Here is a 24,207-nt window from a genome sequence, read left to right as displayed (position 1 = left end):
GGATCAAAGAACAGGAACCGTGCCCTTGCTTTTCAAACGCACTCAAAATGCACTATTAGTTGATGTAGCCATTATAAAAGACATTCAAGAGAGAAATGAATTAGAAACACGAGTGCTAAAATGAGCATCTTAGGAAAAAAAGGTGGATAAAAGAAAAGAGCAATCTCGCAGACCATCTTTTCATCTGGCAAACGAGAGGTGAGTCATGCTTCTCTAGTAGAAGCCCTTGACTTGTATTACTTTCAAAAGGGCCTTTCTGCAGAGCTATCAAAGACTGCCGGGAGCTTGGGCAATGAGGCTTCTAAATGCACAAGCCCGAGTGGCGTTCGCCAGCAGAAAACACCTCCGTATTATGCCCTCCTGCTCGAATCTACGACTAATGAGGGTGCTGACGGTGAAGGAGTCTGTGGCTTTGGGAATTACAGGTGTGAGAATCATGGGTCAATGCTGGCTGCAGGGGTTCGGCCGTTTGTGGCGGAGAGATGTGAATTTAGCTGTGATTATTTCAATGAGGTGTGCATGGCGGAAGCCACCGCTTAACACATTCAGTGCGGCTACAGAACAATTACACTGCTGTCATCCAGGAGCATGAGCGCTGAAACAAACACTTATTTGAACACTGTTCAGGAATAGGAACGATACCTTATATCACGCCCACATTTGTAAAAAACATACTTTTTTCATAGGTTGATGTATAAAAATAATAACTCAGAACCCCCTATCAAATACCTATCAACCACACAGAACTATCCTGCAACTGCCTTGAAACATACATGTACATAGAACATAAAACACCAGCTAGAAAACCCCACCATCCACTGGGAGCATAATATAACATGATTTTAAATAATAACATGGCATTAAAAAAAGGCATCTTATACGGAAGTACTGCAAGTTTATAAGAAAACATGTAGATTAAGACTATTTTTCTATGCACTCTGGTGGTTGTAAGAATGTACTATGGTTCATTCATGAACAGAGGTTAAATACACAAGCAATTTTCATTGATCTGAGAATCACATTGAAAGGAAGAACACTGGAATATATGAACGGCCACAGGGAGCATCACATACAAGGTGTGAAGCTGTGTCTGACTAATAGTGCATCTTATAGAGCAATTTCTGGAGGCAGAAAGCATGACCAGATTTCTCAAGTACATCCATCATCTCAGGCTTGTATAAAATAGGCCAGGAGGGCTTTCTGAATAGCATCACAAAACAGCAGTACGGTTGGGTATTATACATCACAAATGATCAGCAAAGGATACATAACAAAAGCAAAGTGCATATCTATCTTACAAGCTAGGCTAGTTATAAAATTTTTGCATACAACACTTCTTACCTGGTTTACATATTATGCTTAATCTACACAAAGCACAGTCCTCTGAGTGGGAAAATGGGGGATGGAGGGGTTGGAGGAAGACAAATGTAACTGTACCCAGGGGAAGAAGCTGCACCAGGGGAGGTAGTTCAGAGAAGACGCCACTTTACACGAGGCAATAAAACCTACAACCACTCAAAAGAAAGACATTTTTCAAGGCGGTAATGAGCAGCAGAGAAAAATATATATCAATTCTGGTGCACATAACAAATAGAGTAAAATAACAGGCTGACACCGCTGCATAAATATTACTGGTAAGGCTTTAGCTAAGAAAACGCAAGTTACTGCCTAAGGATACAACAGGGAATGTATAGTGCAAAGTCACCGCTCTGAATGTCGTATTGATGTATGTCCAGTGATGAAACCAGCCCATTAGTTAAATACAGAAATGTGTAATGCCATGTGCTCGTCAAACAGGATCTTAATTCAGGATCTAAAGTTCAACTCCAGATGAGAAAGGAAGATCAAAAGGGTGAACGACGCACAAGCGGTGAACTTTGTCACTCCGCTGAAGATCATGACATCTGGGATTTGAAGGATCTGAATCTGGTCAGCCTGCTAATGCCAGAACCTGCCGAGACATCAGCGAGACCTCATATGGCTAGAGCCAACCAGCCTGCCTCCCCCGCAGCTTCCCGGCCCCCTGGAATCAGGTCCAATCACTGCCATCAGCATGAGCACATATAATGAGATTGCAGCCCAGGGACAGGTCTCCTCTACAGGCTGCCTGACGCCCTTCTTTGCAGTCTGTCGCCTCCTTGATGAGGGCAATAACTGGACAAATACTATAACCAGACAAATACTATATCTCTGGTACAGGGGCACAAGGATTAATCCAGCAGGGTCAGGCAAAGTCAGCCTCTCATCAGGCCAGATTCTTTAAGAAGCTCATCTGAGGGTACTGGATGTCTCATTGATCAGTGTAAAAGAGGGGGCTGATCTGTGGTTGTATGACAGGCGGAAATGGCAGTGGGCTGATGCTAATCTAATTGTGTAGTAATGTACATCAATCCATATACATTTTTTAGACTGTGCTGCAGATTTTAGAATTCTCTAGCACTCGTAAGGCAGCATAAGAGCAGTGCTCAAGTGCTAAAATGATCTGGCCAGAGGAATGTGAGACAGCTAGAAGTGGCCCCAGCTGACATCTCAGGAAGTGGCTATTAGCTGAAGCAGGCAAGGCAAGAACTGCATCATTGCTGAGAATTAGATTTTGGATTATTCTTTCATTCTTTAGATATTTTCAAAATGTAATCTAAATCTTTTATAAAGTTTATAAAAATCTGGAAAGCAAAGTTTGACTGGTGCAGCAAAAAAAAAAAAAAAAGAAAAAAAAAAAAAAAAAGGAAAAAAAGAACAAACCCATACAAGACATAAAATATCCAAATTAAAACACACAATACCATGTGATACAATAAATAAAATACAATAAAACTCACTGTGTAAAGCAGGATTTTATACACCCAAGAAATAGAAACAAAGTGTAGCTTGTCACTTGACAGATAAAGTCGGAACAAAAACACTGGATCTGTAAATCTGCTTCTGTAGCTTGTTCATCTTTTGCTTTATAATCTCTTAATTAACCATGTCAAACAATGAGCTACAGGACACAGAGTAGAGAAACTGCCTGTCCACAGTGAAATCTGGCCAGTTCCCTCTTCAATTAACTGTATATTAAAAATCTAATACGCTGTGATTGTGCTGTCATGTGACATTTTGCAGCGTTTCCCTAAAGGCAAAAGAAGCTGGTCCATTCAGAGCAGTGTCTGAGTTGTGGATCTGATACAAGCTGATAATTAAACCCGTACTGGTTAAACCGCCTCTGCAGTGCAGAGGGGGATATGACAGGGATTCAGCCTGACTGTGGGGAACAGCAGATGAGTCATCAGCGTGATTACCGCAAGCAGGGCGCATGAGACAGGCTGTCTTATCTATCGCTACGAGACGACCTCCAAAATGACCTCTGCCACTGTGCACTCCGTAAAGACACACAATACGTTTTTAAGAAACGTGTGTGTGTGTCCGGCTCAGCGGTCCTCATTTTGAGCATGTAACGTGGTGAATGTTTGCCTCGTGCCTACTGAGTTAATAAGCAGCCTTTTCAATTAGAGCTAATTTGGATGAAGAGCTGAATGGGGTAGTGCAACTGCAGGAGACTTCACTGTTGCCTATTCATCTGCTCTCTATCTCTCTCTCTCTCTCAGTTTTTCTGCTCTTTTTATGACCCTCTTCAGCACCTGTAGGTGCTGCCAAGCTCAGCGGGGCAGGGCTCATATCATACCTTCCCTCAGCAAGTGCCACTCGCGCCTGCTTTCTGTCATCTCCCAATTTCCTCTCCTTCTTCGTCTCTCTCGGTTCCCACACAAAGAGCATCTCTGGTCAGCCAAAGCGGAATCTTTATTTGTTTGTTTGCACTTCAATATCCTGTGAGCTTGGTCGTGTTATCTGTACGACAGGGCCAGCAGAGGGCTGCGCCTGGAGAATGGGGAAAGGCCCCGTGCCTGACAGCCTCTGTGTTTGCATAACTGATTGGACCCTAATCAAAAGTGAAGCATCAATTCCAGCTCTCCCTGTTCTTCCTCCTGAGGAGAACAGAAGGATAAATAGATGAATGAGAGCTAAAGGATGGTGTTCTAACAAGCTGTTCGTTCTGACTGGGCTGAGAGGGGAGGCGACCTTGATGTTGGAACATCCTTCAGCTTTCATCAATACCAGTCACGTCAAAAAACAGAAATCATGGCGGAACGGAGATGAGGAGAGATGATTCGTTGCTTGGAGAACCAAAAGCAGTCGGTGCCCAACATGAGGCGAGATCAAATGGAGGAAATAAACAAAACGAAAAACAACAACACGGTCAGACTGTAAATTAATCTTTCGTAAGACAACCTCTACTTGCGCTCCTCTGGATCAATACAGCCTTAATCTACAGACTTAAGCCAAAATGAGAAGATCTTCTCTCACAGCTTGGGGAAAGCCCAATGGATCCACAGGGCAGGCTTGCTGGAGAGACACCGAGCTTTAGATGTGTTTCTCGTGGATTTATAGCCTCTGAAACACCCTTCTCGGTCTCATAAAAATGAGAAGAACAATGTGTGTGCGTCTGTGTCCTGGCAAAGAGGGAGATAACAGTGAAGGTGGCCTGATCCTGTCAGCCGTTTCTTATCTTATCTACCAGAGGACATGTTAGTATGAAAATGACAATAGCAGCAACACTTGCTTAGAAACTGCCATAGCACCATTGGTTATTTTAGCCTGTGTGTCTTTGGGGCAAAGAGAAACACTAAATCCATCCGTGATCAAAGCTGTTCCCCGAGGAGGACTAGAAAGGTACAAACACTGTATATCGATCATACTCGCATACTGTAGCATTACACGGCTTTGTGCCACTGATAAGCAATTTATAGTTCTTGTTTTCATTAAAAATCTCCACAGTAAATTGCATACATGCACAGACTCGCGCGTGCCATCCCCTGTGACCTGTTACAAAACCAGTCACCTGTGCGGATTACAAGAAGTGCCTTGAAAAAAATTACCTTCTCTCTTTTCAACAGTCAATTTTTAACCTTCACTGCAGCCAAGCTTATAGTAAATCCCAGGTGCTACGAGCAGTCTGGAAAAAAAGCTTTTTCACCCTATATGTTCAACACCAAGGTCATTGACAACATGTGAAATGGAAGAGCGAGGGGACGCTTTTGGAGTGGCACTGGGCAGATCATTTTACAAGAAAAGCCAGGGGATTAAATGAGCGGAGAAAAAAAGGCCTTTTTGCACTAGAACTGCAGTTTAAGTCAAGCAGTTTTCAGCCTATTTTCCAGTGAGTCATATGCCAGCAAAACCTTCAGCTCTATATCCAGGGTCAATATCACTAAAAATATGCATTCGATACACTCAATTGCTTTTCAGCTAGCGTTATGAGGTTTTTGGCATGGGCAGAACTGCATGTGTTTATTCGTCCGGTTATTTTTAACAGCAGGTGGGAGTTTAGCGTTTAGATATAGGCCTACACATATATTTCTGAGGTGACTTGCTATGTTGTTAGGCTCAGAACTGTTGCAAACAAGGCGCTGGGCTAAGACTTCTCACTGAAGAGAGTGAGCCTACAATGATGTTTTAATCCCCCTAACCGGGCTTAGTCACAGCAGCTCTTCCTCAAGCGCCTGCCAATTTACACTTCCTCATTATCTATAACTCTAGTTCCCTCACCCCCACCCGCTTCGTTTATTTATCTAAGTCGCCACTGGAATATTCCGTCTGCTCTCGATGGTTAGTTTGGGATGCCTCTACAGATTGTCTGAGGTTTATTTGTGCGCTGGCATCAAAGGGGAAGACGGCTAAGTGTTCTCGATACGTCGAACAGCCACCTTTATGCTTCACAGCCATGTCAACAGAAGAATTTCATCGCCAGTGAGGGGCACTGAGAGACTGACATACATGAAAAATTTATGCACATAAATAAGTTCGCAACCCCACTTGGAGATATTTTGATTGCACGGATATGAGGGAGGCTACATAAGGACAGTTGAGGATCAATTGCATGAATACAATGGCATTTTAAAATTGACAAGAGCTGTTTTTTGAAGAACATATTCATTTGAAGTTCCAATATTTCTATATGTATTCCATGTAGTGGGTGGACAAATTTGTAAAGAGCTTAAGTTCTACTGTACACTTTTTTTTTAATACTGTATGTTTTCAAACTTTTTATTTTTATTTGATTGGCTTAGACCTGATAGTCCAGCTTAAACCTGTTAACCAGACTGGCTAAGACCATAGTTTTTTTTTTTTCAGTAGAGATGCAAAATCAAACACACATGGATCAGAAATACATATGGTGCAATTTAAAGTAGTACCAGATAATCCAGTTAGCAGGACATCATACTAAAATATACTATGCACACTTTGATTCTGTTTCGGACCATCAGGTTATCAAAGTTCAGTTCTGAGAACTGAGTCGTGAAATAATAAGAGCTGCTTTGCTGCATCACATTTATCTCAGACAAAAAGACCTGTCTTTGTCGGGATGGCCTAAAACCTTGCTGAGTCAAGATTTCGGTGATCTGCTGAATTGTATTGCATAGTTGAATGTATGAATTATATTTGTCAAAGGACAAAACGAGATGCCCACGGGCTCGTTTGTAGCTCGCATGGGTTTTGAAAGCATTTTGTGTGGCGGTTTTATCTGTAAAGCTACAAGAATGTGGATGTGGGGCTTCAGCAGGGTGCCGAACAAGGCAATATGTGTGTGTCTTTGTACATCTAGATGTATAATGTTTGAGTATGTCAATGTGTTTTTAAGTATAAAGCACCAGAGCAAAGTTTTCAGCATGGGGCTGTAGAGAGAGGCAGGGACAGGTGCATGTTGGTGTTTGTGAGTTTGCCGGTCAGCAGGGAGGCCATTACCAGACAGCAGCAGGAGAGAGAAGCACCATACAGAGCTTAACAAGATGGAACTTACCAGGGAATTGGTAGCTGTAGCTTGGGGCGAAACCAGTGTATCCTCTGCCATACGTTGCTACAATGTTTGGATAACCTGAGGGGAGAGAAGAAAATCCAGGGATGTGATAAACTGCTCAGACCACCCAGAGCTTCCCTATCACACCAATAAATCAGCATGCCATTTAAAATACACATACGAGCGAGACGCAAGTGGAAGCGGCTCCTCTTTCACCACATTACCGCAGCCCTCCCCGCCAGGCTGCAATGTAACAGATTAGCTGGCTAGCAAACTTCAGTTTTGTAGTGATGAACAGCATAAACATCACAAGACACAATCTCGCTTCATTCCCTGGGGCTCATCCCTCTTTTTCCCCTCTCTGAGGGAACGGACATGTCTGTGGCTGTCATCTCTCTCTCCCTCCCTCCTTTTTTTCTCACCTCTCCACTGTCATTGATCGATAACCCTTCTTTTATAGCCTGGGCTAATCGATCATGAAGGACATGACAGTGCGAGACAATAGTTGTGGCAGGACATCGCGGATTAAAGTCCCTCTGCGCAGCCTCGGCCTCCTGTGTGCTAATACCGACAAGATGGCACGAATATAATTGAGCGATTGCAGAAGTCAATCGAAAGTAGAGCGAAACACTGCAAAAGCACACGAAGGCCGCAATCTGTTTTTTTCCGCCTCTCGCCATATTTGCTGAGGCAGAACTTTTTAATGATGATGCTCGAGCGAGTGAGCTGGCTTCCCCTTGACTATTTTATTATCTGAAATACATCTTGTTTGGGAGCAAGCCAAAAACCATGCCATCAGCAGCGTTTACAACACTGGAACGCATCCTGCTCGTGCTGTTTAGAAAAAGTGGGATACGACCCAACGCACATGCTCGAGTTGTCTCTCTGCCAGCATTGAGTGGCAGGCCGCCGCATGTCCCTCTTTACAAGGCTAGAGCCCAAAGACCCATTGTTCTTATTCTGTCACAATGGCTTATTACAGTGTGAGCCTAGACACTAATTATCTGGACGATTTTCAAACAGAAGGAAAAAACGTTTTCTAACGCAAGCATACGTATCAGCCATATTGTTGCCGCAAATGCCCGAGGGAGCAGGCCGCTATAATCATGTGAAAACAATTTATATATAGATTCTATTGTGCCATCCTCTTTTTGAGGACTCTTGTCCCCACCCCATTGATTTCTCTAATAGTTATAGGCTGTGCAAAGTGCGAGCTTGCACCAAATGATCGCTAGTGGCTTATCCTTGGATCTCACCCACAAATGTGAGTTAGTGTTGGAGAGAATAAATATACTCCACTGCAAGTTAGGCTAGACATAACTCTGATCAATTCGGTTTGACATTGCAGAGGCAGACTGGTGGGAAGTAGTCTATGTGAAGATATTGATCCTGGCAAAGTTTCTTTGGTGAGGGTCAGCGCTATAGTAGGGGCTTAAAAGAAATAACTTGCTTTTATGAAGTTTTCTGTCGTTATTGACTGGTTCTGAAAGGAGGCTTTTGTGCTGGTTGCGGTAAATGCTATGTAAACCACAGAGTCGGATTTAAAATCAAAGACCATTCTTGAGGAAAGTTAAATTCTAAGGGAATCAGGTTGAGGAGGAGGATGGGATAAAAGTATTAAACACACTACTGCCTGAAGTATACAGAAAAATGTTGTAGAACCCATTCTCCTTAAAGGAATATGACGATTTTTCTGGATATACCATTGTCTCTATCCACTTTGCTCTATAAAAAACTTCACCTTGTAACCTTGCCTCCAAATCACACGCTTAAATGTTTTGCAGCAAGGTGGCCATCTTTAACTTCACTCATTCCAAGTGCTGTATCATATGTTTGCGAAGTCTTAATATCTGGGATCCTCTGTCTCTCTGGAGACTACAGCGGCTCTGTGTACTCTACTCTTAAGGAGGAGCAAATGCCAGACGCCCAGACTAAATATACATGACATGGGCTTTTCCTGTGACATTTAGAGAGATTACTTTAAATGTAGAGGGATGGGGCTCTGTTGACAGTAGGGAATTAACATACTGGTAGGGCCAACACCCACGGGAACAAAACGCAGACGAGAGAAATCAGCAGCGCTTTAAGGCCTACAACTTTTCAGTATTCTGAATGAGTCTGCTTGAAAAGGTGTTGTTCATATTGTTCATATAGTTGTCGATATAGTTCATACAAATATCTTTTGCTCAACAAGGCTGAATTTACTTGATCAAAAATATTAGGAAATAAAAAATAACAGTATGAAATATAATTAATAATAACATTAGGGAACATTATTAGAATTTAAAATTACTTTTCTATTTTAATACATTTTAAAATTAGATTTATTGCTGTAATAGCAAAGCTGAATTTTCAGTAGCCATTACTCCAGTCTTTAGTATTACTTGATCCTTCAGATTTATTTGAAACAGGAACATATAAATGCCTATACTGTCACTTTTGATAAAATAAATGAATCCTTGCTGGAAAAAAAGAATAAGTTCCTTTCTGGCCCTAAATATCTTTGAATTTATCATCTGAATATATTATTTGCTAGGTCTAAACTCAGGTTTGTTCTAAGAAAATAAAAAAGTATGAAAATAGTCTTAAAGTATACAGCTACACCCTCAACTTGAACCCAGAATAATGTCCTGCTGTTCACTAGTGCAGAGCCTTCACACAAAAGCTCACAATAAGGCTGTATTTGTCAGAATACATGTCTAACAAAAGTTGAACAAAAAAATGTTTTACGCCACTTCTGGCTCAGCTAAGCACAGAAAAACAATCACGTAGGGTACCAATTTTTCCCAGAGACATTCCTCCACCTCCTCGTCAAAACTATTCAGCTCAATTGTCAGACCTAAATGGCTCTCTTATGTGTTTAATGACCGAGCTAAGCCTCAGTGTTGAGTGGTGGGCTCAACAAAGGACCACACCATGAGACCAGCTCCAAAAGCACCAGACACACCGTAGCTTTGACGTCCTATAACATGTGGCAAGACTTCATGCTGCAGTGACCCCTCGGTGGGAGACGAGACTGAGCCAGACAACAACTAAACACAAGGGGGAGAAAGAGAGGTACCTGAGCCTGAGGAGAAGACTCATTAAGCCACACCATCATCACAGTAGACACCTTCCGTCTCCCAGCAACAGTGTAAATAAAGACTGTCACTTAATCTGGCCTAGTGGCGACGGCCTCGCCCTCTTATTTGCGTTATTAATATGCATGCTAATGCGCCCATTTTATGGCTCAACAGTTTCGATTCACTGTAAAATCAATTATCCATCTGGTAAAGCTGCACTTTGTGCTGGTTGAGATGTGTATTAATTTTAGCAAACATACATGAGGCCCAGCACAATAAAGATAAATAGCTCGATTAGGTGTGGTAAACACCGTTGCTCAGAGCAGGGCTCTAATGAGATTTCAGCACATAAGGAATTGCAGTTCCTTAAATAATGAGCCTTGTTGATTTTTGTATGCAAATTACCAAAAGGAATGTTTCGCTGTCCTGCTTTCCAATTTCATTTAGATAAGACGGTGATGCGATTGAGTGAGCGCTACCCCCTATAACCAGCTCTCTGCTCCCACTGTCTCAGTCTTCCTCCCTTTCTGTTTGTTCAACACTGATCTGCTTTAAACCCCTTATAAGCTCATGACACCCACTTGTGGCATAATTTCATCAACCTCGACCTAGAGTTGACTTGAGCTGACATCGCACTGTTTGCACTGTGAAGCTGAATGATATCATAGACTCCTAAAATGCTAGGGGGTGCCAGTCATTGGCGCGAGGTCTCAAAGTGTGCTTGCATACACCGAATAACCAATGAATGGATGACTTCATCCTCCTTTGAGGTCAGTTTGTTGAAATCATAGGTTCATAACTCAACATTACTTACATTTTCCTCTTCATTTAGCACTTTAATGCAGAGCCCTGCTCTGGTGAGGGTCGGTTAGGGATTTTGTGGGGCTGGAAGCGGAGCTGGCTGAATATCAATAACATATTTCATGCGGGCCCGGCGAAGATGCTTCATCAAGTCAAATTACGGGCAGGACGACCTCTCCTGCAGCTTCACCCATTAGCTGCCATTCGCATTCTACACCAGGCATCAAACGATTTATTTGCTTCAGTTACTTTCAGCAGACGATCAATCTCACAGTAATTATCTCTTGTCACTGGAGCTGGTCGTAGGGGGCGGAGGGGATGGTTGAAGTTTGAGAGGGGGGAGATGAGAGGCGGGTATTCTTGTCTGTTTCTACGTTTCCTGTCCTCTTGACACACGTCAAATCTACAGAAAAACGTCAAGACAAACTCTTGCTGGTGTCGGGATGACGACTCTGGTGTTTGACGGGTTCCATCGCTCGTCTCTGTGATAGCACGCACGTGTCATATTCATGAAGACTCTGAAGCAGGGCTCCCAGCAGAAATGGAGAGGAGTTTCAACTGGCATGGCATTCGTGGAGCCGCTAGCAGAGCGTGGCGACGTTAATGCGAGCGCAGTGCCAGCATCAGAGCACCAGTCCCAGTGCTCTCTCCGACGAGCTCTTTCAATGGGCTGTTGCCTCTCCCTGTCTGCCTGTTCCAACATTATGATTTGGCATTTTGTTCTCAGAGTTTACAGTTATGCACTTGTTTCACGCCATCAAGCCCAGCATCTATGCTTAAAGCTTGAACACACATATTTACGAGTGTCATTCTGAAACGACCATTTGTCTCCGAGGTCAGCATGAGACAACATTTGCTCTAAAATCACATTCAGTGAGTAACTGGATCTAGAGCCAGTGAGCACAGAATTTTCTAATAATTCAATATAATTTTACACTAATAAAAGTCACTGTTAATATTTAGATTTTAAAATATAAAAAAATTATAATTTTATATTTAATTTGTTATATATTTAAATATAATGTACTATACAATATAACATATTTTTGTACATGTGTTTTGAGTTATTTTATTGTACATACAGAAAAACATTGTTAACTTAGAAATAAATAAATAAAATGTTATACATTTTCTTTACACAAAAATACATGTGGACACACCAAGAATACAACAAGACCCAACCATTAGGTATTTTTAAAATCAACATGAAATCAAATTTGAACCCATTTACTTTCATAATAAACATCCCTGGTCATACCTTCATTGATTTTGTGGTGCACATTATTCCAAAGAATAAAATCTTCTTTACTTTTTTACCCTCTAATTTTTAACCCTTCTTCTACAATCACCAGTCATATATAGATCACAGTGAGCTACCTGTGCTGGTCTGTATGTAATACCCGCTTTTCACAATCCAATCAATTCCTGTTGGCTAAAATAAAACCCCATCGACATTTTTTTAAGCTGCATTACAGAAGTAAAATGGTCTGAATGCAGATTCATGCTGATTTGAAATTAGCACCCCATTCAATGATCAGATTACAGCACTGACTGACAGTGTTAATGTATGAATAATTGTAAGCAGGAAATTGAGATGACACTTACTCAGCATGCCCATTCCCAGCATAAAGGCGTCCATGGTGTAGGGCAGACCTCTGGCTCTCCCCCGCGTCCCTGGAGGAAACATCACTTCCTTCGGCTGGGCCTTCTTACATTCTACCTGTGGATGGAGCACAAAAGATGTTGTTTGAGTACTAATAAGACCACTTATTGCATCAAGGTACTGTCCGACTATTACAAATGTCCTGCCCACATGACATAAGAACAATTTTGTTCATATCTGGCTTGTGTCACCTTGCAGACAAACTATCAAGTGTTCTAATAAGGGAAAATATATCTCGTTAGATTAATGAAAGGGACTAAAACAAACACTCTGTTCAGACTGTAAAATCACAGTGTTTGTGTATCTCAGTTGGTAGTCTTGTTGCTGTAGTTTTTTTGAGAGAGCGTCTTCGGGCAGAAGAAGATTAAGTTCTAAAATTTTTTTTTTTTTTTTTTGTTTCTTCATCATTCCCCTACTGTTTTGCCACTCCAATCTGGTCCTCATCATCAAACTATTTCTACCCAGGGCACTTCCCCCTGATCACCCCCCAACCAGCTCCCTGCCGCCTTCTACTGATAATTTTCCTACTGTGCTGACTGACATTTTGCCCTCCTCCACAATGCACAGTTAAAAGTCTGTTCGTGACAGAACACACAGAGTGGGCGTCAAGATTGACAGACAAACTGCAAACACAGGCATCAAAATTAAGTACAGGTCTAGAATGAAGGATCCATGGGTTTGCAGTACTGACACGGTAAGAAATATCAACCCTAACACTGTGCACGGTGTCGTGCTCACAATGTGTCAACAAAGCCTCAACAACCTGAGAGATGCAGCCACTCTATTGAAGCCCAATGAAAGCACAGATGACCGGGAGGGTATGTACTGTAGTGTCTGACAGACTGATTACTGGTGCATGTATACACTCCATCGTGCACACAGTGCCTAGGGTAAGTATAGTGGTAAATGCACATAACCGGCTTATTGGGACTGACTATGAGCACTATTGTAGGGCATAGTAGACAATCGGTCCTCACCATGTCAACCTCTATTTGTCCATTTATATTATAGACGCTTGCCTGCTCTTCTCTGGGGCTTCTGTTCGACTTGCTAACAGCAAATGCACACTACAAGAAAGAAAGCACCCTTTCATGTATTAATTATGTGATTTAAAACACTTGTATGAATGTTAAATTAATAGAATGATCTAAAATGTGGGCTTTCAAACTGGTGTGTGAAAATTTTCTAAGCGGTACATGCTATTTACACTAAGTGAAAATAGCAAAAGATTGTATTTACACTGGGTTAAAATACCAGGTTATTCAGCTATTTATACTACTTATTGCAAATAGTGGCAATTATCTGCACCTCAGTATTGTAGTACATTACAAAACAGTATGCAATAATAATGTATTGAGTGTAAATTATAATTTAAATTCAAATGGATAGCACCTTATTTGGACAATATAAGCCCTCCCTACACCTACCCTAACCCTACCTGATATTTCATTTTCCACTTTTTGATAATTTCCTTCATTTGTATTGAAAATAAATGCCTTTCTGATGTGAAACGAGATTTTAAAAGGGAGAAAAAAGTATGCAAAAGGTCGGATTCGAACTCGGGTAAATCATGTCAAAAATGACTACAGAATACGTTTCTGCGCAACTGGAGCTGTTGTTAGACGATCATCTTTTGTAGTGTTGACTAGCCCAATCACATATTAGTTGGCAGAGCTAGTTTTAATAGCCTCTGCTGACAAGGCACATAATAACTTGGGGTCCTTGACATCAAAAGGTTTTGACACCCCCTGATCTAAATAAATGAAGTTTTGGATAAGAGAATAGCATGTATTATACAAAAAACTAAAATTGTATATTATATTTTATATATATATATATATATATATATATATATATATATATATATATATATATATATATATATATATATATATATATAAAACCAAATTGGTCTAAATAAATAAAGTTTGGGATAAGTTTGAGAACACAGTGCATTATACAAATGAAAAAATAAAGAAAAAGAAATAAAACAAAATATAATTCACTGAATGTGTGCAAGGCAACAAGATTTGGTCTTGCAGGTGTATGTTGCCTAAATTTGTCTATTTCTTTTCCACTATCCCAGCTGTTCTAACACATCGGATCTTCCAGACACATACGTGATGTGCATAATCTTATGGTCCATTTTAATTGGCAAAGCCCGAAATATTCGAAATTAATAAATTAATACCTTCGAAAAACTGGCAGAGCTCTTCTAAATTAATTAATCCAACCAGCATGCATCACATCAAGCTAGGTGACTGTATGACAGTATGTTGACCTTGATGTTAACGGCAAGAGAAAATATCCTTGAATTTCATCACCTAAAGATAAAGGAAATCCAGATATCTGTTAAAGATAACGCCTCCATTCTCTCAAATGACCTTATATGTCAACAAATTCGCTAAAAGAAAGCTGTATTTTCACACTTAGAGCAGGCTAACAAACTTCAGACATCGCAATGCAAACACTGTGGTCTCTTTTCCAAAAATGAGCACATAAACCAACAAGCACTCACAATCAGTATTCAGGTCCTCAGGACTTCTCCAAATACAACATGCCTTCATTAGGCGCTGGCACTAAAGAGAGAGCGTGTGTGTGTGTGTAAGTGTGATGCGTGTAATTATGTCAGTGTGTGGTTTCAGTGATGAGGCCTGCAATCTCTGTGTGTTGCTAATAGGCAAGGAAAGACTGGCTTCCAATCTGACTGTCATCAATGGGCATTTAAGAGCCATGACTACAGCTTCACATTATTACTTAACTAATTACCCTCGTCAGTTGAGGTAGGCCAATGATGAGCTCCCTACCCTCGTTAATGAAACTACGAAGGCCCATGGCTAATGACCTGAGAGCACAGGGCAGCTCCGTTATCACGCCTGCACAGGGGGAGAAAGACGAGGAGAAGACGAGAGGAGGAAAGGACAGGAGGGACAACTGTTGTGGATGTCTATACTTTGGACCAAATCGGGGCATTGACTTTGAAACAAAGACCAATTGAAAACCTCAAAATGAAATGCAGCCCTCTTTGTGTGAAATATCAAGGCATCATGAACTTCTGTGTAAAAAAATTTAAAAAGTTGCCTGGTGCTGTTAATGTGGGACTTTTTTCTTAAATTGAAATGATAAAATAATTAAAATATTAATTTAATAAAGTATTAAAAATAATTATAAAATACATTTTTAAACAAATATATTATATATAAATAAATATATTTACAAATTCAATATTAAATCATATTAAAATATTAAATATTAAAAAATACAGTTATGTAGATTTGTGTTCTTGTTTTTTTATAAAAACAATAAGCCACTTGAAGTCATGATATACTGTATAGTAAATACAGAAGTGGTTGCTGGGATGTCTATGCATTTTGTGCGAAGTCCTTTAGCCACATCTAAATTCATAATAACGTCTCTTGTTACTCACTGCTTAATTATATAATGTTTAGAATTATTTATATAATGACTAATTAATGAAGGCTAAGTGTTAGCAAACGTTTTATTTGTTCATTTAGCCCTGAAACCTGTCTAATGACCACACTGCCACACGGACCCCAACAGAGACTTCAATGTGTTTATGTGTGTGTGAATGCAATCAAAACTTCATAATATCTCTCATCTATTGTTCACCCCAGAGAGCAGGTTAAGTGGAAGTCCAGGCTGGAAAGGATGACAGCAGAGATGAGAACAGGGTGCTTCCACTCGCCTTGCTAATTGTCGGGAAATCATGAGCGGGTACACGGTACCGGTGGGCTGTAGCAAATGTGGCCATTAGTGTCTGTGTCCCTGGCAGAGCCGGTGTGAGCGGGCGAGAGGTGTGAGACAGGATCGATCAGCTCCAGAGAACACACACGCGGCTTATTAGCCGGCTGGTTAGGGATAGATTAGATCCAATCTGCTAATCTGCTGCCCTGACCTTGTGAAAAGAAATGTCACTCACACTAAAACTTCAGCCACTAGTTTTGACTTTGAAAAGGGAGTGATTTCACAAAAGGTACATTTCACAAAGAATCAGTACAGGCTGATGACTGCTGGGATACCAGACATACAAGCCAATCTTTCATAAATGTAGATCAGAAGCATCATGCAAAATCTATAGGAAGTGTAGAAAAAAGAACACACACACACACACACACACACACACACACACACACATATATATACATACATATACATATATATACATATATATATATATATATATACACAAATACAAATACATATACATATACATACATACATACAGAATGTACATACATACATATATATATATATATATGTATGTATGTTCATAAAAATTTTTTTATGATGCAGCCTTATGCAAAACTGCATTATAGTACCTTTTTCCACATCAATTTATACTCCATACAACATAATGGTAAAGCAAAAAACAGGTTTTTAACATCTTCGCAAATTTATTAAAAATAAAAAAACTTAAATGATTCTATTCCATGAGTATTCATACCATTATCTGGGACAGTTGAAATGTTGCACAGGAGCATTCATATTTCTAAAAGCAGCAGTTGCGACTGGGGTGGCAAACCCTAGCCCCCTCCCTGCATTAACTATGTTAAATAAAAAATAATCTGTTAACATGAAAAACTAGCCTGCGTTAACATGCTAATTTTGACAGCACTAATATACAGAGAGACAGATACATGCATAAAATATATACCACTATACAAGTTATAATATAATTTAAAAAACATAATAATAATAATAATTTATTATTTTATTTTATTCCTTTGTTGGCTGGAGCATTTTCTGTGTCAGAGCATTGAGTAATCCAGGATTGATACTAGTGCCCTCATAAAATTAAAAAAAATAAATAAAATAATTAAAAAATAAATAATAATAAATAGAAAAGGCAATGTTCCTGATTGAGATAAATCCAGAAAATTAACTTCCTGCTATTTAAATGAAAATCAGAATTAGCATAATCATATTGCAATAATAGACAAGCATGTGTGGTAGACAAAGAGAATCAATAATCTGAAAATGTTCACTTAGAATAATCCACTGTGAAAAGAAAGAAAGAATGACAAAACACAAGACAGTTAAATGTTGCTCCTTAAAGCAGATTTGCTTCTCTTTCAGTGAGAGTGAGAGAAAAAAGCATTCTCCTCTGACAGGGAGGATAAAGAAGAAATGAATCAGAAAGCTGATTCATTCACTCCAACTCTTTTTTACTTTCAGAACTGCAAAAAGCCTGCCTCTGGGATCACATAATGCCAGACATGAAAGGCACTTAACCAAACAAATAAATATGCATTCTAAACAGGCAGAGACCTGCGAAACAGGGACACCTTCATGAGCCCTGCCGCACTGAGATTGTAACAATGATGGAGTTAGAATTCCCTGCGCCTGCTGTATATCTGAGGTGGGCTGCCTGAGGAATCAGTCTTATTTCCACCCTCCGTACCACTTGAGATCGTTCATAAAGCCAGACAGAGAGGCAAATTGACTGGACCCCCCTTTTTCAGACATCCATTTTTCATCTCTGATATTGAGCTTGAAAAACACTTTTCATGTCCCGACAGCAAATAAAGCAGGTCAAAAGAAGAGGCTTTTCAATGCTATAAGAACAACATTGTTTTCCTTTAATGTTTCCAAACTGAACAGTAAATTAAGATGCAACATTAAGCAAATCACTTGTTAATGGACACAAACAGCCTTATATTTTCATTTGGGAAAATTTGAAGTTCAAACATGGTTATTATGGAAAATAATCTGGACTCAGAAGAGAGTCCAAAAATTAGCAAACAATTTTTCCGGAGTAGCTTATAAAAGTTATTTTATTTCAGTAACAAATGTTTTAATCTTTCATGCATGGCTTTTCAGCACCATGACAAAAATAAATCAGATTTTACCTGAGTTTAAAGTATGCTGAGTACATGCGAGTTTGCAGTTCATATTGAATGCATTCAGCTCCAATATTCTACCATGGAATATTGGCAAGAACATCTTTATGGCCTGCAAGAAACAGCTTTTGGCCTGCAAACCAAAAAAATAAATAAAAATCCAGGACTGCAGATGCAGACTGATTCACAAACAAATGACTACTATGAACCGGTTCTTTTTGTTAAGTCACATACATACAGAATGAACAGTACGAGTTCATATGTATCTTACGAGCTCTTATGGTTCTTTTGATGAACTGTTAAGGTGGTATGAGGCTGTATGACGAATCCATGAATGAACTGAATCCATCAGTGGTTAAAGAACCAATATCTGATTAACTTACTCAACCATTACGTTGAGTTGAATTCTGTGTATCTTTACATAATTCATGAATACATACTGTTAAAGATCAACATTTGCACTTTTTAAAATAAAATTAGTTTAATCTTTTTTTTGTAAACAGCATTTTAAAGATTTTCAATATAATTGTGCATATGTTCTTGTTTTTATGTTTGCTGGCCCTGTAAGAATGGGAATGTGCGATTTTTGCAGCATACGGCACACACAGGGGAAGCTAACGCATATTTACATTTAATGTGGAAGCAACTGTTCTCAAGTAAGCAGATATACACATTTCAAACCTCAAGCTGTCTTTAACAGGCCCAGTACAGTATGTGTGTGTGTGTCTGTGGTCTCACATCAAATATAGAATATTAAAATGTTCTCACAGTTCTCTCAGTGAACTCCTGTTACATCACTGCGCAAGAGGTCACACTGTATGCGGCATCTTGTTTGTACAGTTCCCAGAGATACAACAGACATGAGAGGAAAGGGGGAGAGAAAAAAGAAAACAACCCCCTGCTCTTTTGCCCAGAGGCACCAGAACTCTCGGCTTAACACTAAGGCATAATTCATCGCAACTTGAATTAAATTACATTGGAGACTTGGGGCTCCTGTACATTATTGATACACTTACAGCTATTCCATCTGACACAGAAATCTATATTCGCCAACAAAAAAGAAAGCCTGTCAGAGGCTATTTATGCCTCCCAAACTGAATGTCTGTTTTAACAATGTGTTAAAGTGAGAACTCTGGTAAGCACATACAGATAAAGAAGGGGAAAAAAACCAAAGACTCAGAATCACGACTTTGCTCTGGTGTAATTTAAAGAGTGAAACGCAACCTTACACAATGATTCGTCCTGTAACTACCACACAATACCTAGTTTTTTACATTGTAATGTGTTTTCACCCCTACCTCCCTTAAACTGCATGACATTCCCTAACAGTGTTGTATTTGACAAGATCAATTAAATAGTTCCAATAAATGATGGGAGAAAAAAAAAGCTATAACACAGTAAAACTTGAGTCAGTTATTCATTGTTTAAGACACTGTTATGAATATTTTAATGAGTAAAAAAAAAAAATCTTTGTAATGACACCTATCCTCTGCTTTCTTATTCTCTTTATCTCTATATATTTTACTCATATGCGAACACACACACACACACACACACTCGCACCCTTTTTTCTCTGATTTCATCCTCCCTTCTATTTAAGCAGCGAATGTGCTGAATCTCCTCCTTTCTTTGTTGTGACATTTCCAGATCTCGGAGAGCTCTCTGGAAACAGCCTGCTCCATTACAACTGGCTGAATTACTGTAATCTTTTCAAATATCACAATCCCCTTCCATTAGCCCAACCTACTCTTAAGATACTGTGGCAGGAGTGTGTAAATACATCTATAGTCACTGCGCACAAAGCGACAATAAACATCTATTAGATAAAAATGCCTAAACAGATCTGGGTGATTAGAGAGGTCGACAAATAAACAGACACACGTTGAAACTTGGTACACGGCTGCTAAATGAAGCAGGCATGAGAGCACACTGACTCTGCACTGTCACTGCTGTTTGCACCACATCTTGAAGAAAGCTTCAGAGAGCCCCCGAGCCTTCAGGCCAAAAAAAAAAAAAAAAAAAAAAAGAAGGCGGGAAAGTAGGAGTCATTTTCTCCCATCCTGAAGTGACACTTTTTTCCCTCTTCTCTCCTCACAGCGGTAGATTATCTTCAAATGATAGCGCAGGCCGGGGCCTCAGCACAGCAAGGCAGACACTAAATTGGCCTGCTGACACACTCTGCACTTATCATACATGCTAATGGCCCGGTTCGCTGTGGGCAGGCGGCAATCCTGGCTGGGCAGCCGGGGCACACTGAGAGAGGAGTGGTGGGAACGGTAACAGAAATGAGAGCAACAACCTCCACACTGCCCGCAGGAGGCAAGGGCACTGCCAGGGAGGACATGAGCAAAGAATTCACATCATTCTGCTGCAGGCACTCATGGGTCTGGTGCAGCACTGCTCTTTACTTTAAGGGCAAGGAGGGTATTGACTGAGTACTTGATCGCTTATTAACAGGCGGCTGAAGGAAAGGATTCGTTCCTGAATATGATGTGATGAGAGATGACTTATGCAGTTCATTAGGGTTGGATGATATCTACCAAATTGGCATCGGACAATATCTACAGGCTCAACATCGCGATGTCTATCAGCCCATCGGCGATGGATGATGCCATCGTCTATCTGCCCAACCCAACAGTCCATACTGTTCCAAGGCTGGAGATGTGATGATTCCCAGAGGGAGAGAGTGAAGCAGTGATAGGGAATCAAAAAGAGAGCGGGAGATAACATGTGCAGTCATATGTCCATGAGAACTCCCAGAGAGAGGGTTTGCATTGGGTCAGGATACAGTCACTTCTTCCATGGTGTCAAACAGCCACCAGACTATAAATAACACTTCCTGGCTGGGACCTAAAATTAGCATGCTATTGAATGCTCCCTCACTTAGCTGTGGGTCACAATGCTCCAAACTCCCACAAGTCGATTAGTGAGACTGGGTTCTTGTTTATTTTTAGTTTTAAGGGTTTTAAATAGGTGTGCTTTCATTAGTATATGTAATGATAAAAACCTTCATATTCATCCGGAAGGAGGCGGGAACCGGCGGACAATCAAAACGAAACTTTAATAATTCAAAATAAACACAAAACAGCGCACCAGCCCCTCACGGATGACTGGTGTGCTCAAATAAAAACCAAAACACAACTAAAAGCCCAGGCCTGGTCCTCTCTCGTACTTCACTGTCGTCGCTCCAGTTTTATATCCTTCCATCTCCTACGTGGGACTCGAGACCGGCGGTGGGCCGCAGGTGACACTGATTTGCCCAATCATTGCCAGCCTCACTCCTTGTTCCCACGTCCCTCGGCCCCGCCCCACTCGCCACAGTATATTATACGTTGGCTGTTAGCATTTGGCACAGTAAAGGTAATTTCCACAATGAAGTGCACTTTCAAATCCCAATAAAAAAAGTGTGTGTGTGTGTGTGTGTGTATATATATATATATATATATATATACATATATACACACAAACACACACACACACACACACACACAGTATATAGATATTCTATAATATTTTTATTAATTGGAATTAATTTTTCCATCTATAAAAATATGTATATGATATAAACTAAAATTAGTATTACAATTCTGTGATGTTTGAAGTTGAAAAGTTGCCACATGACAGGAATGACCCATAATGACCCCTGTAACTAAAGTAGAAACTATGGTCTCCAAACTTTCCTTTCAGCTCCGTTGCCTCTTCTGAAGGGATTGTCCAAAGGACAAACTGCAGGGACAGTGCTGAAGTCATCCCGGGGCTTTATAGCTTTCCAGGTGATTTCAACCACTTATCCAACACAGTCGGCTCACGTTCACACAGTATTCCTTCATGACATACAGCACAGTGGGGGATAAAAGTCTCTGGAATTCCTGATAAAACAGAGAATGTTTGAAATGGGACTTCAGAAATAAGCTCCCACACAGACGTAACAGGATATTATGATTTTGATCGTGCTGTTCGAAAGGGACGGAAAATAGTCAAAACAACCATTAGGGTCTGTCTATTAATAGTGATTCCTAACCATATCTGCTCAATCTGGAACTAATCGCGCTGTGCTTTAGTTTAATTGTTTTCATTGATAAAATAATCAAGTGATAATATGTGTTCAGTTCGCTAAATGATTTACTTCTGAAGTGGAATTACATTTCAAATTGATCTCTAAAGAGTTCACTTCAAGGTACAGTACTCTCGATCCATCAGAACCTCTTTGTGTGGGATCTAACCTGCCTGCTGGATGCTACATTCCTGTCTCCAAGCATGTGGATCAAGGAAATGTCTTCTGAATGTTTAATGTCTGGCTGCATTTCCAGGCCAAATATCAAATGAGCTGATCAGGAAGCCTGGGGTCTGTTGAGACCTCCACCGGTCCAGCTTTCCAGATCCTGGAACCATTTAGGGTCATTTATGGATATTCAGGGCCCTGGCAGCTCGAGAGTGGCCTTACTGGGTCAACAGAGCCTCTCTATAAACAGCTACTGAGCCTGGCTCGCTCTCTGCTCCACAGCCTGGGGTTGAGGGTCACAGATGGTGCCTCTGAAGATGGCGGCTCACCAAGCAGGAAGTCGACGTACAAAGCTGGCATTTCCACAAGCAGAGGGAGATCATTACGGCCGCTGTACAAAATATTCATGATAATAACAATATTACCATGGTCGAATTAGCAAGTCAAATATGCACACAGGCCTTCTAGCAGACGAGGCTTCAGAGACCACTTTGATCTTGTTGGCAAAAGCAGCTTGATGATGGCAATTGAAATCAGTAAGAAGAGCAAAAGAGAGCAAAAGGAAGGACGGGTTTCTGCCCAACACGCCTTGACCTTTTTCTTGATTTTTAAGCCTTTCGTTCCATGCGCATCATCTGAGAAATTATCTGAACTGAGAGACCATGACAAAGCTGTCATTTTAAGTAAATGTTTTCCCTTCGCCACATTTATCTTTTTCTTAAACCTTCTTGACTGATATTAGCTATGCAAGTAATTCTCCAATGGCCCAATTTAAGCCAGCCAGTTGATCAACAGCGAGGTTCCTGTTATGAGACGCTGGGGGTAACATGTTAAAAGAAGAAAAGAAATCTAGGCTTTCTCTAGATGCTCACTGAATAATGAGAACATCTGATGCAATATCATACAAAAATCAATGATGAGACAGGAGAGGCTGGTCTCAGTGTTGTCATGTTTAGAATGGAATACTGGGATACACGGTGTCATCAGCAAGGTTGGAAAAGCTATTTGGAAGCTGCAATTGAAACTACTATTACTACAGTAGTTTAAACTGTAGACAGATAATTTTGAAATTTAAAAAACATTTCTCTCTCAATTAGGGTCATATCAATAAAAATGACTACTGTAAACACTCTATTTAAAAAAATAAAAAATAAAAAACATGAAGCCTGATTACAAAACAAGTGATTCTTGAGTCTGTTCTTTAAATGAACGGTAAAAAAAAAAAGTTAATGTTTTTAATTTGTTTAAATCAATGTCCTGTGTAATTTTCCAGCATTAAAGAAAGATGTATTTTTTATATTTAATAAGCAAAATGGACAAATAACGGAAATTTAATTTGAATCGATTTAAATAAAAAATTGATAGACATACAAACACAAAACTAACTGTTTTGCTAACAAATGAGCTACTGTCATGCTAATGAATCAACATAGCCACATTTGGCTAGTTAACTCCCCAATGCTGATCATCAACGCCACAAATCAGTACTGAGCTCGATCTCATGGAAAACTCCTGGAGGCTCATGGTTCTCAGTGATTTGTAAGTATAAGTAACTGAACTTAACTGACAGCGCTGACCTTCATTAAAAATCTTGCTAACTGGCTGTCATGTAGAATGACACCGGGGTTGTCCTCATTTCGTGATTCTTCGTGAGCACTGCGAGCTGCATCTGTGGCTCGCCTGCAGAAGCCTCAAGGTTAGGAACCGTGTCCCTCTGCTGTCTTTCATTCTCAAAAGCTTGGCAAGACATGGAGAAATCTAATACG

General features: G+C 40.2%; 1 protein-coding gene across 11 annotated transcripts in view; it reads right to left on the bottom strand.

Annotated features, from left to right (window-relative positions):
* Window positions 1–24,207, bottom strand: part of msi2b (musashi RNA-binding protein 2b) — a 277,421-nt gene that overhangs the window by 33,604 nt on the left and 219,610 nt on the right. For all 11 annotated transcript variants that reach the window (XM_059514191.1, XM_059514189.1, XM_059514190.1 and 8 more), the window contains 2 exons: window positions 12,301–12,415; window positions 6,836–6,910 (listed from right to left, as the gene is read on the bottom strand). In XM_059514191.1, the coding sequence (XP_059370174.1) occupies window positions 6,836–6,910; window positions 12,301–12,415 (190 nt within the window). The remainder of the gene's footprint in view (window positions 1–6,835; window positions 6,911–12,300; window positions 12,416–24,207) is intronic.

The sequence above is a fragment of the Carassius carassius genome, chromosome 28 (genome assembly GCF_963082965.1).
Source record: "Carassius carassius chromosome 28, fCarCar2.1, whole genome shotgun sequence".
Classification (NCBI taxonomy): Eukaryota; Metazoa; Chordata; class Actinopteri; order Cypriniformes; family Cyprinidae; genus Carassius; species Carassius carassius.
This window is presented reverse-complemented; position numbering and strand designations above follow the sequence as displayed.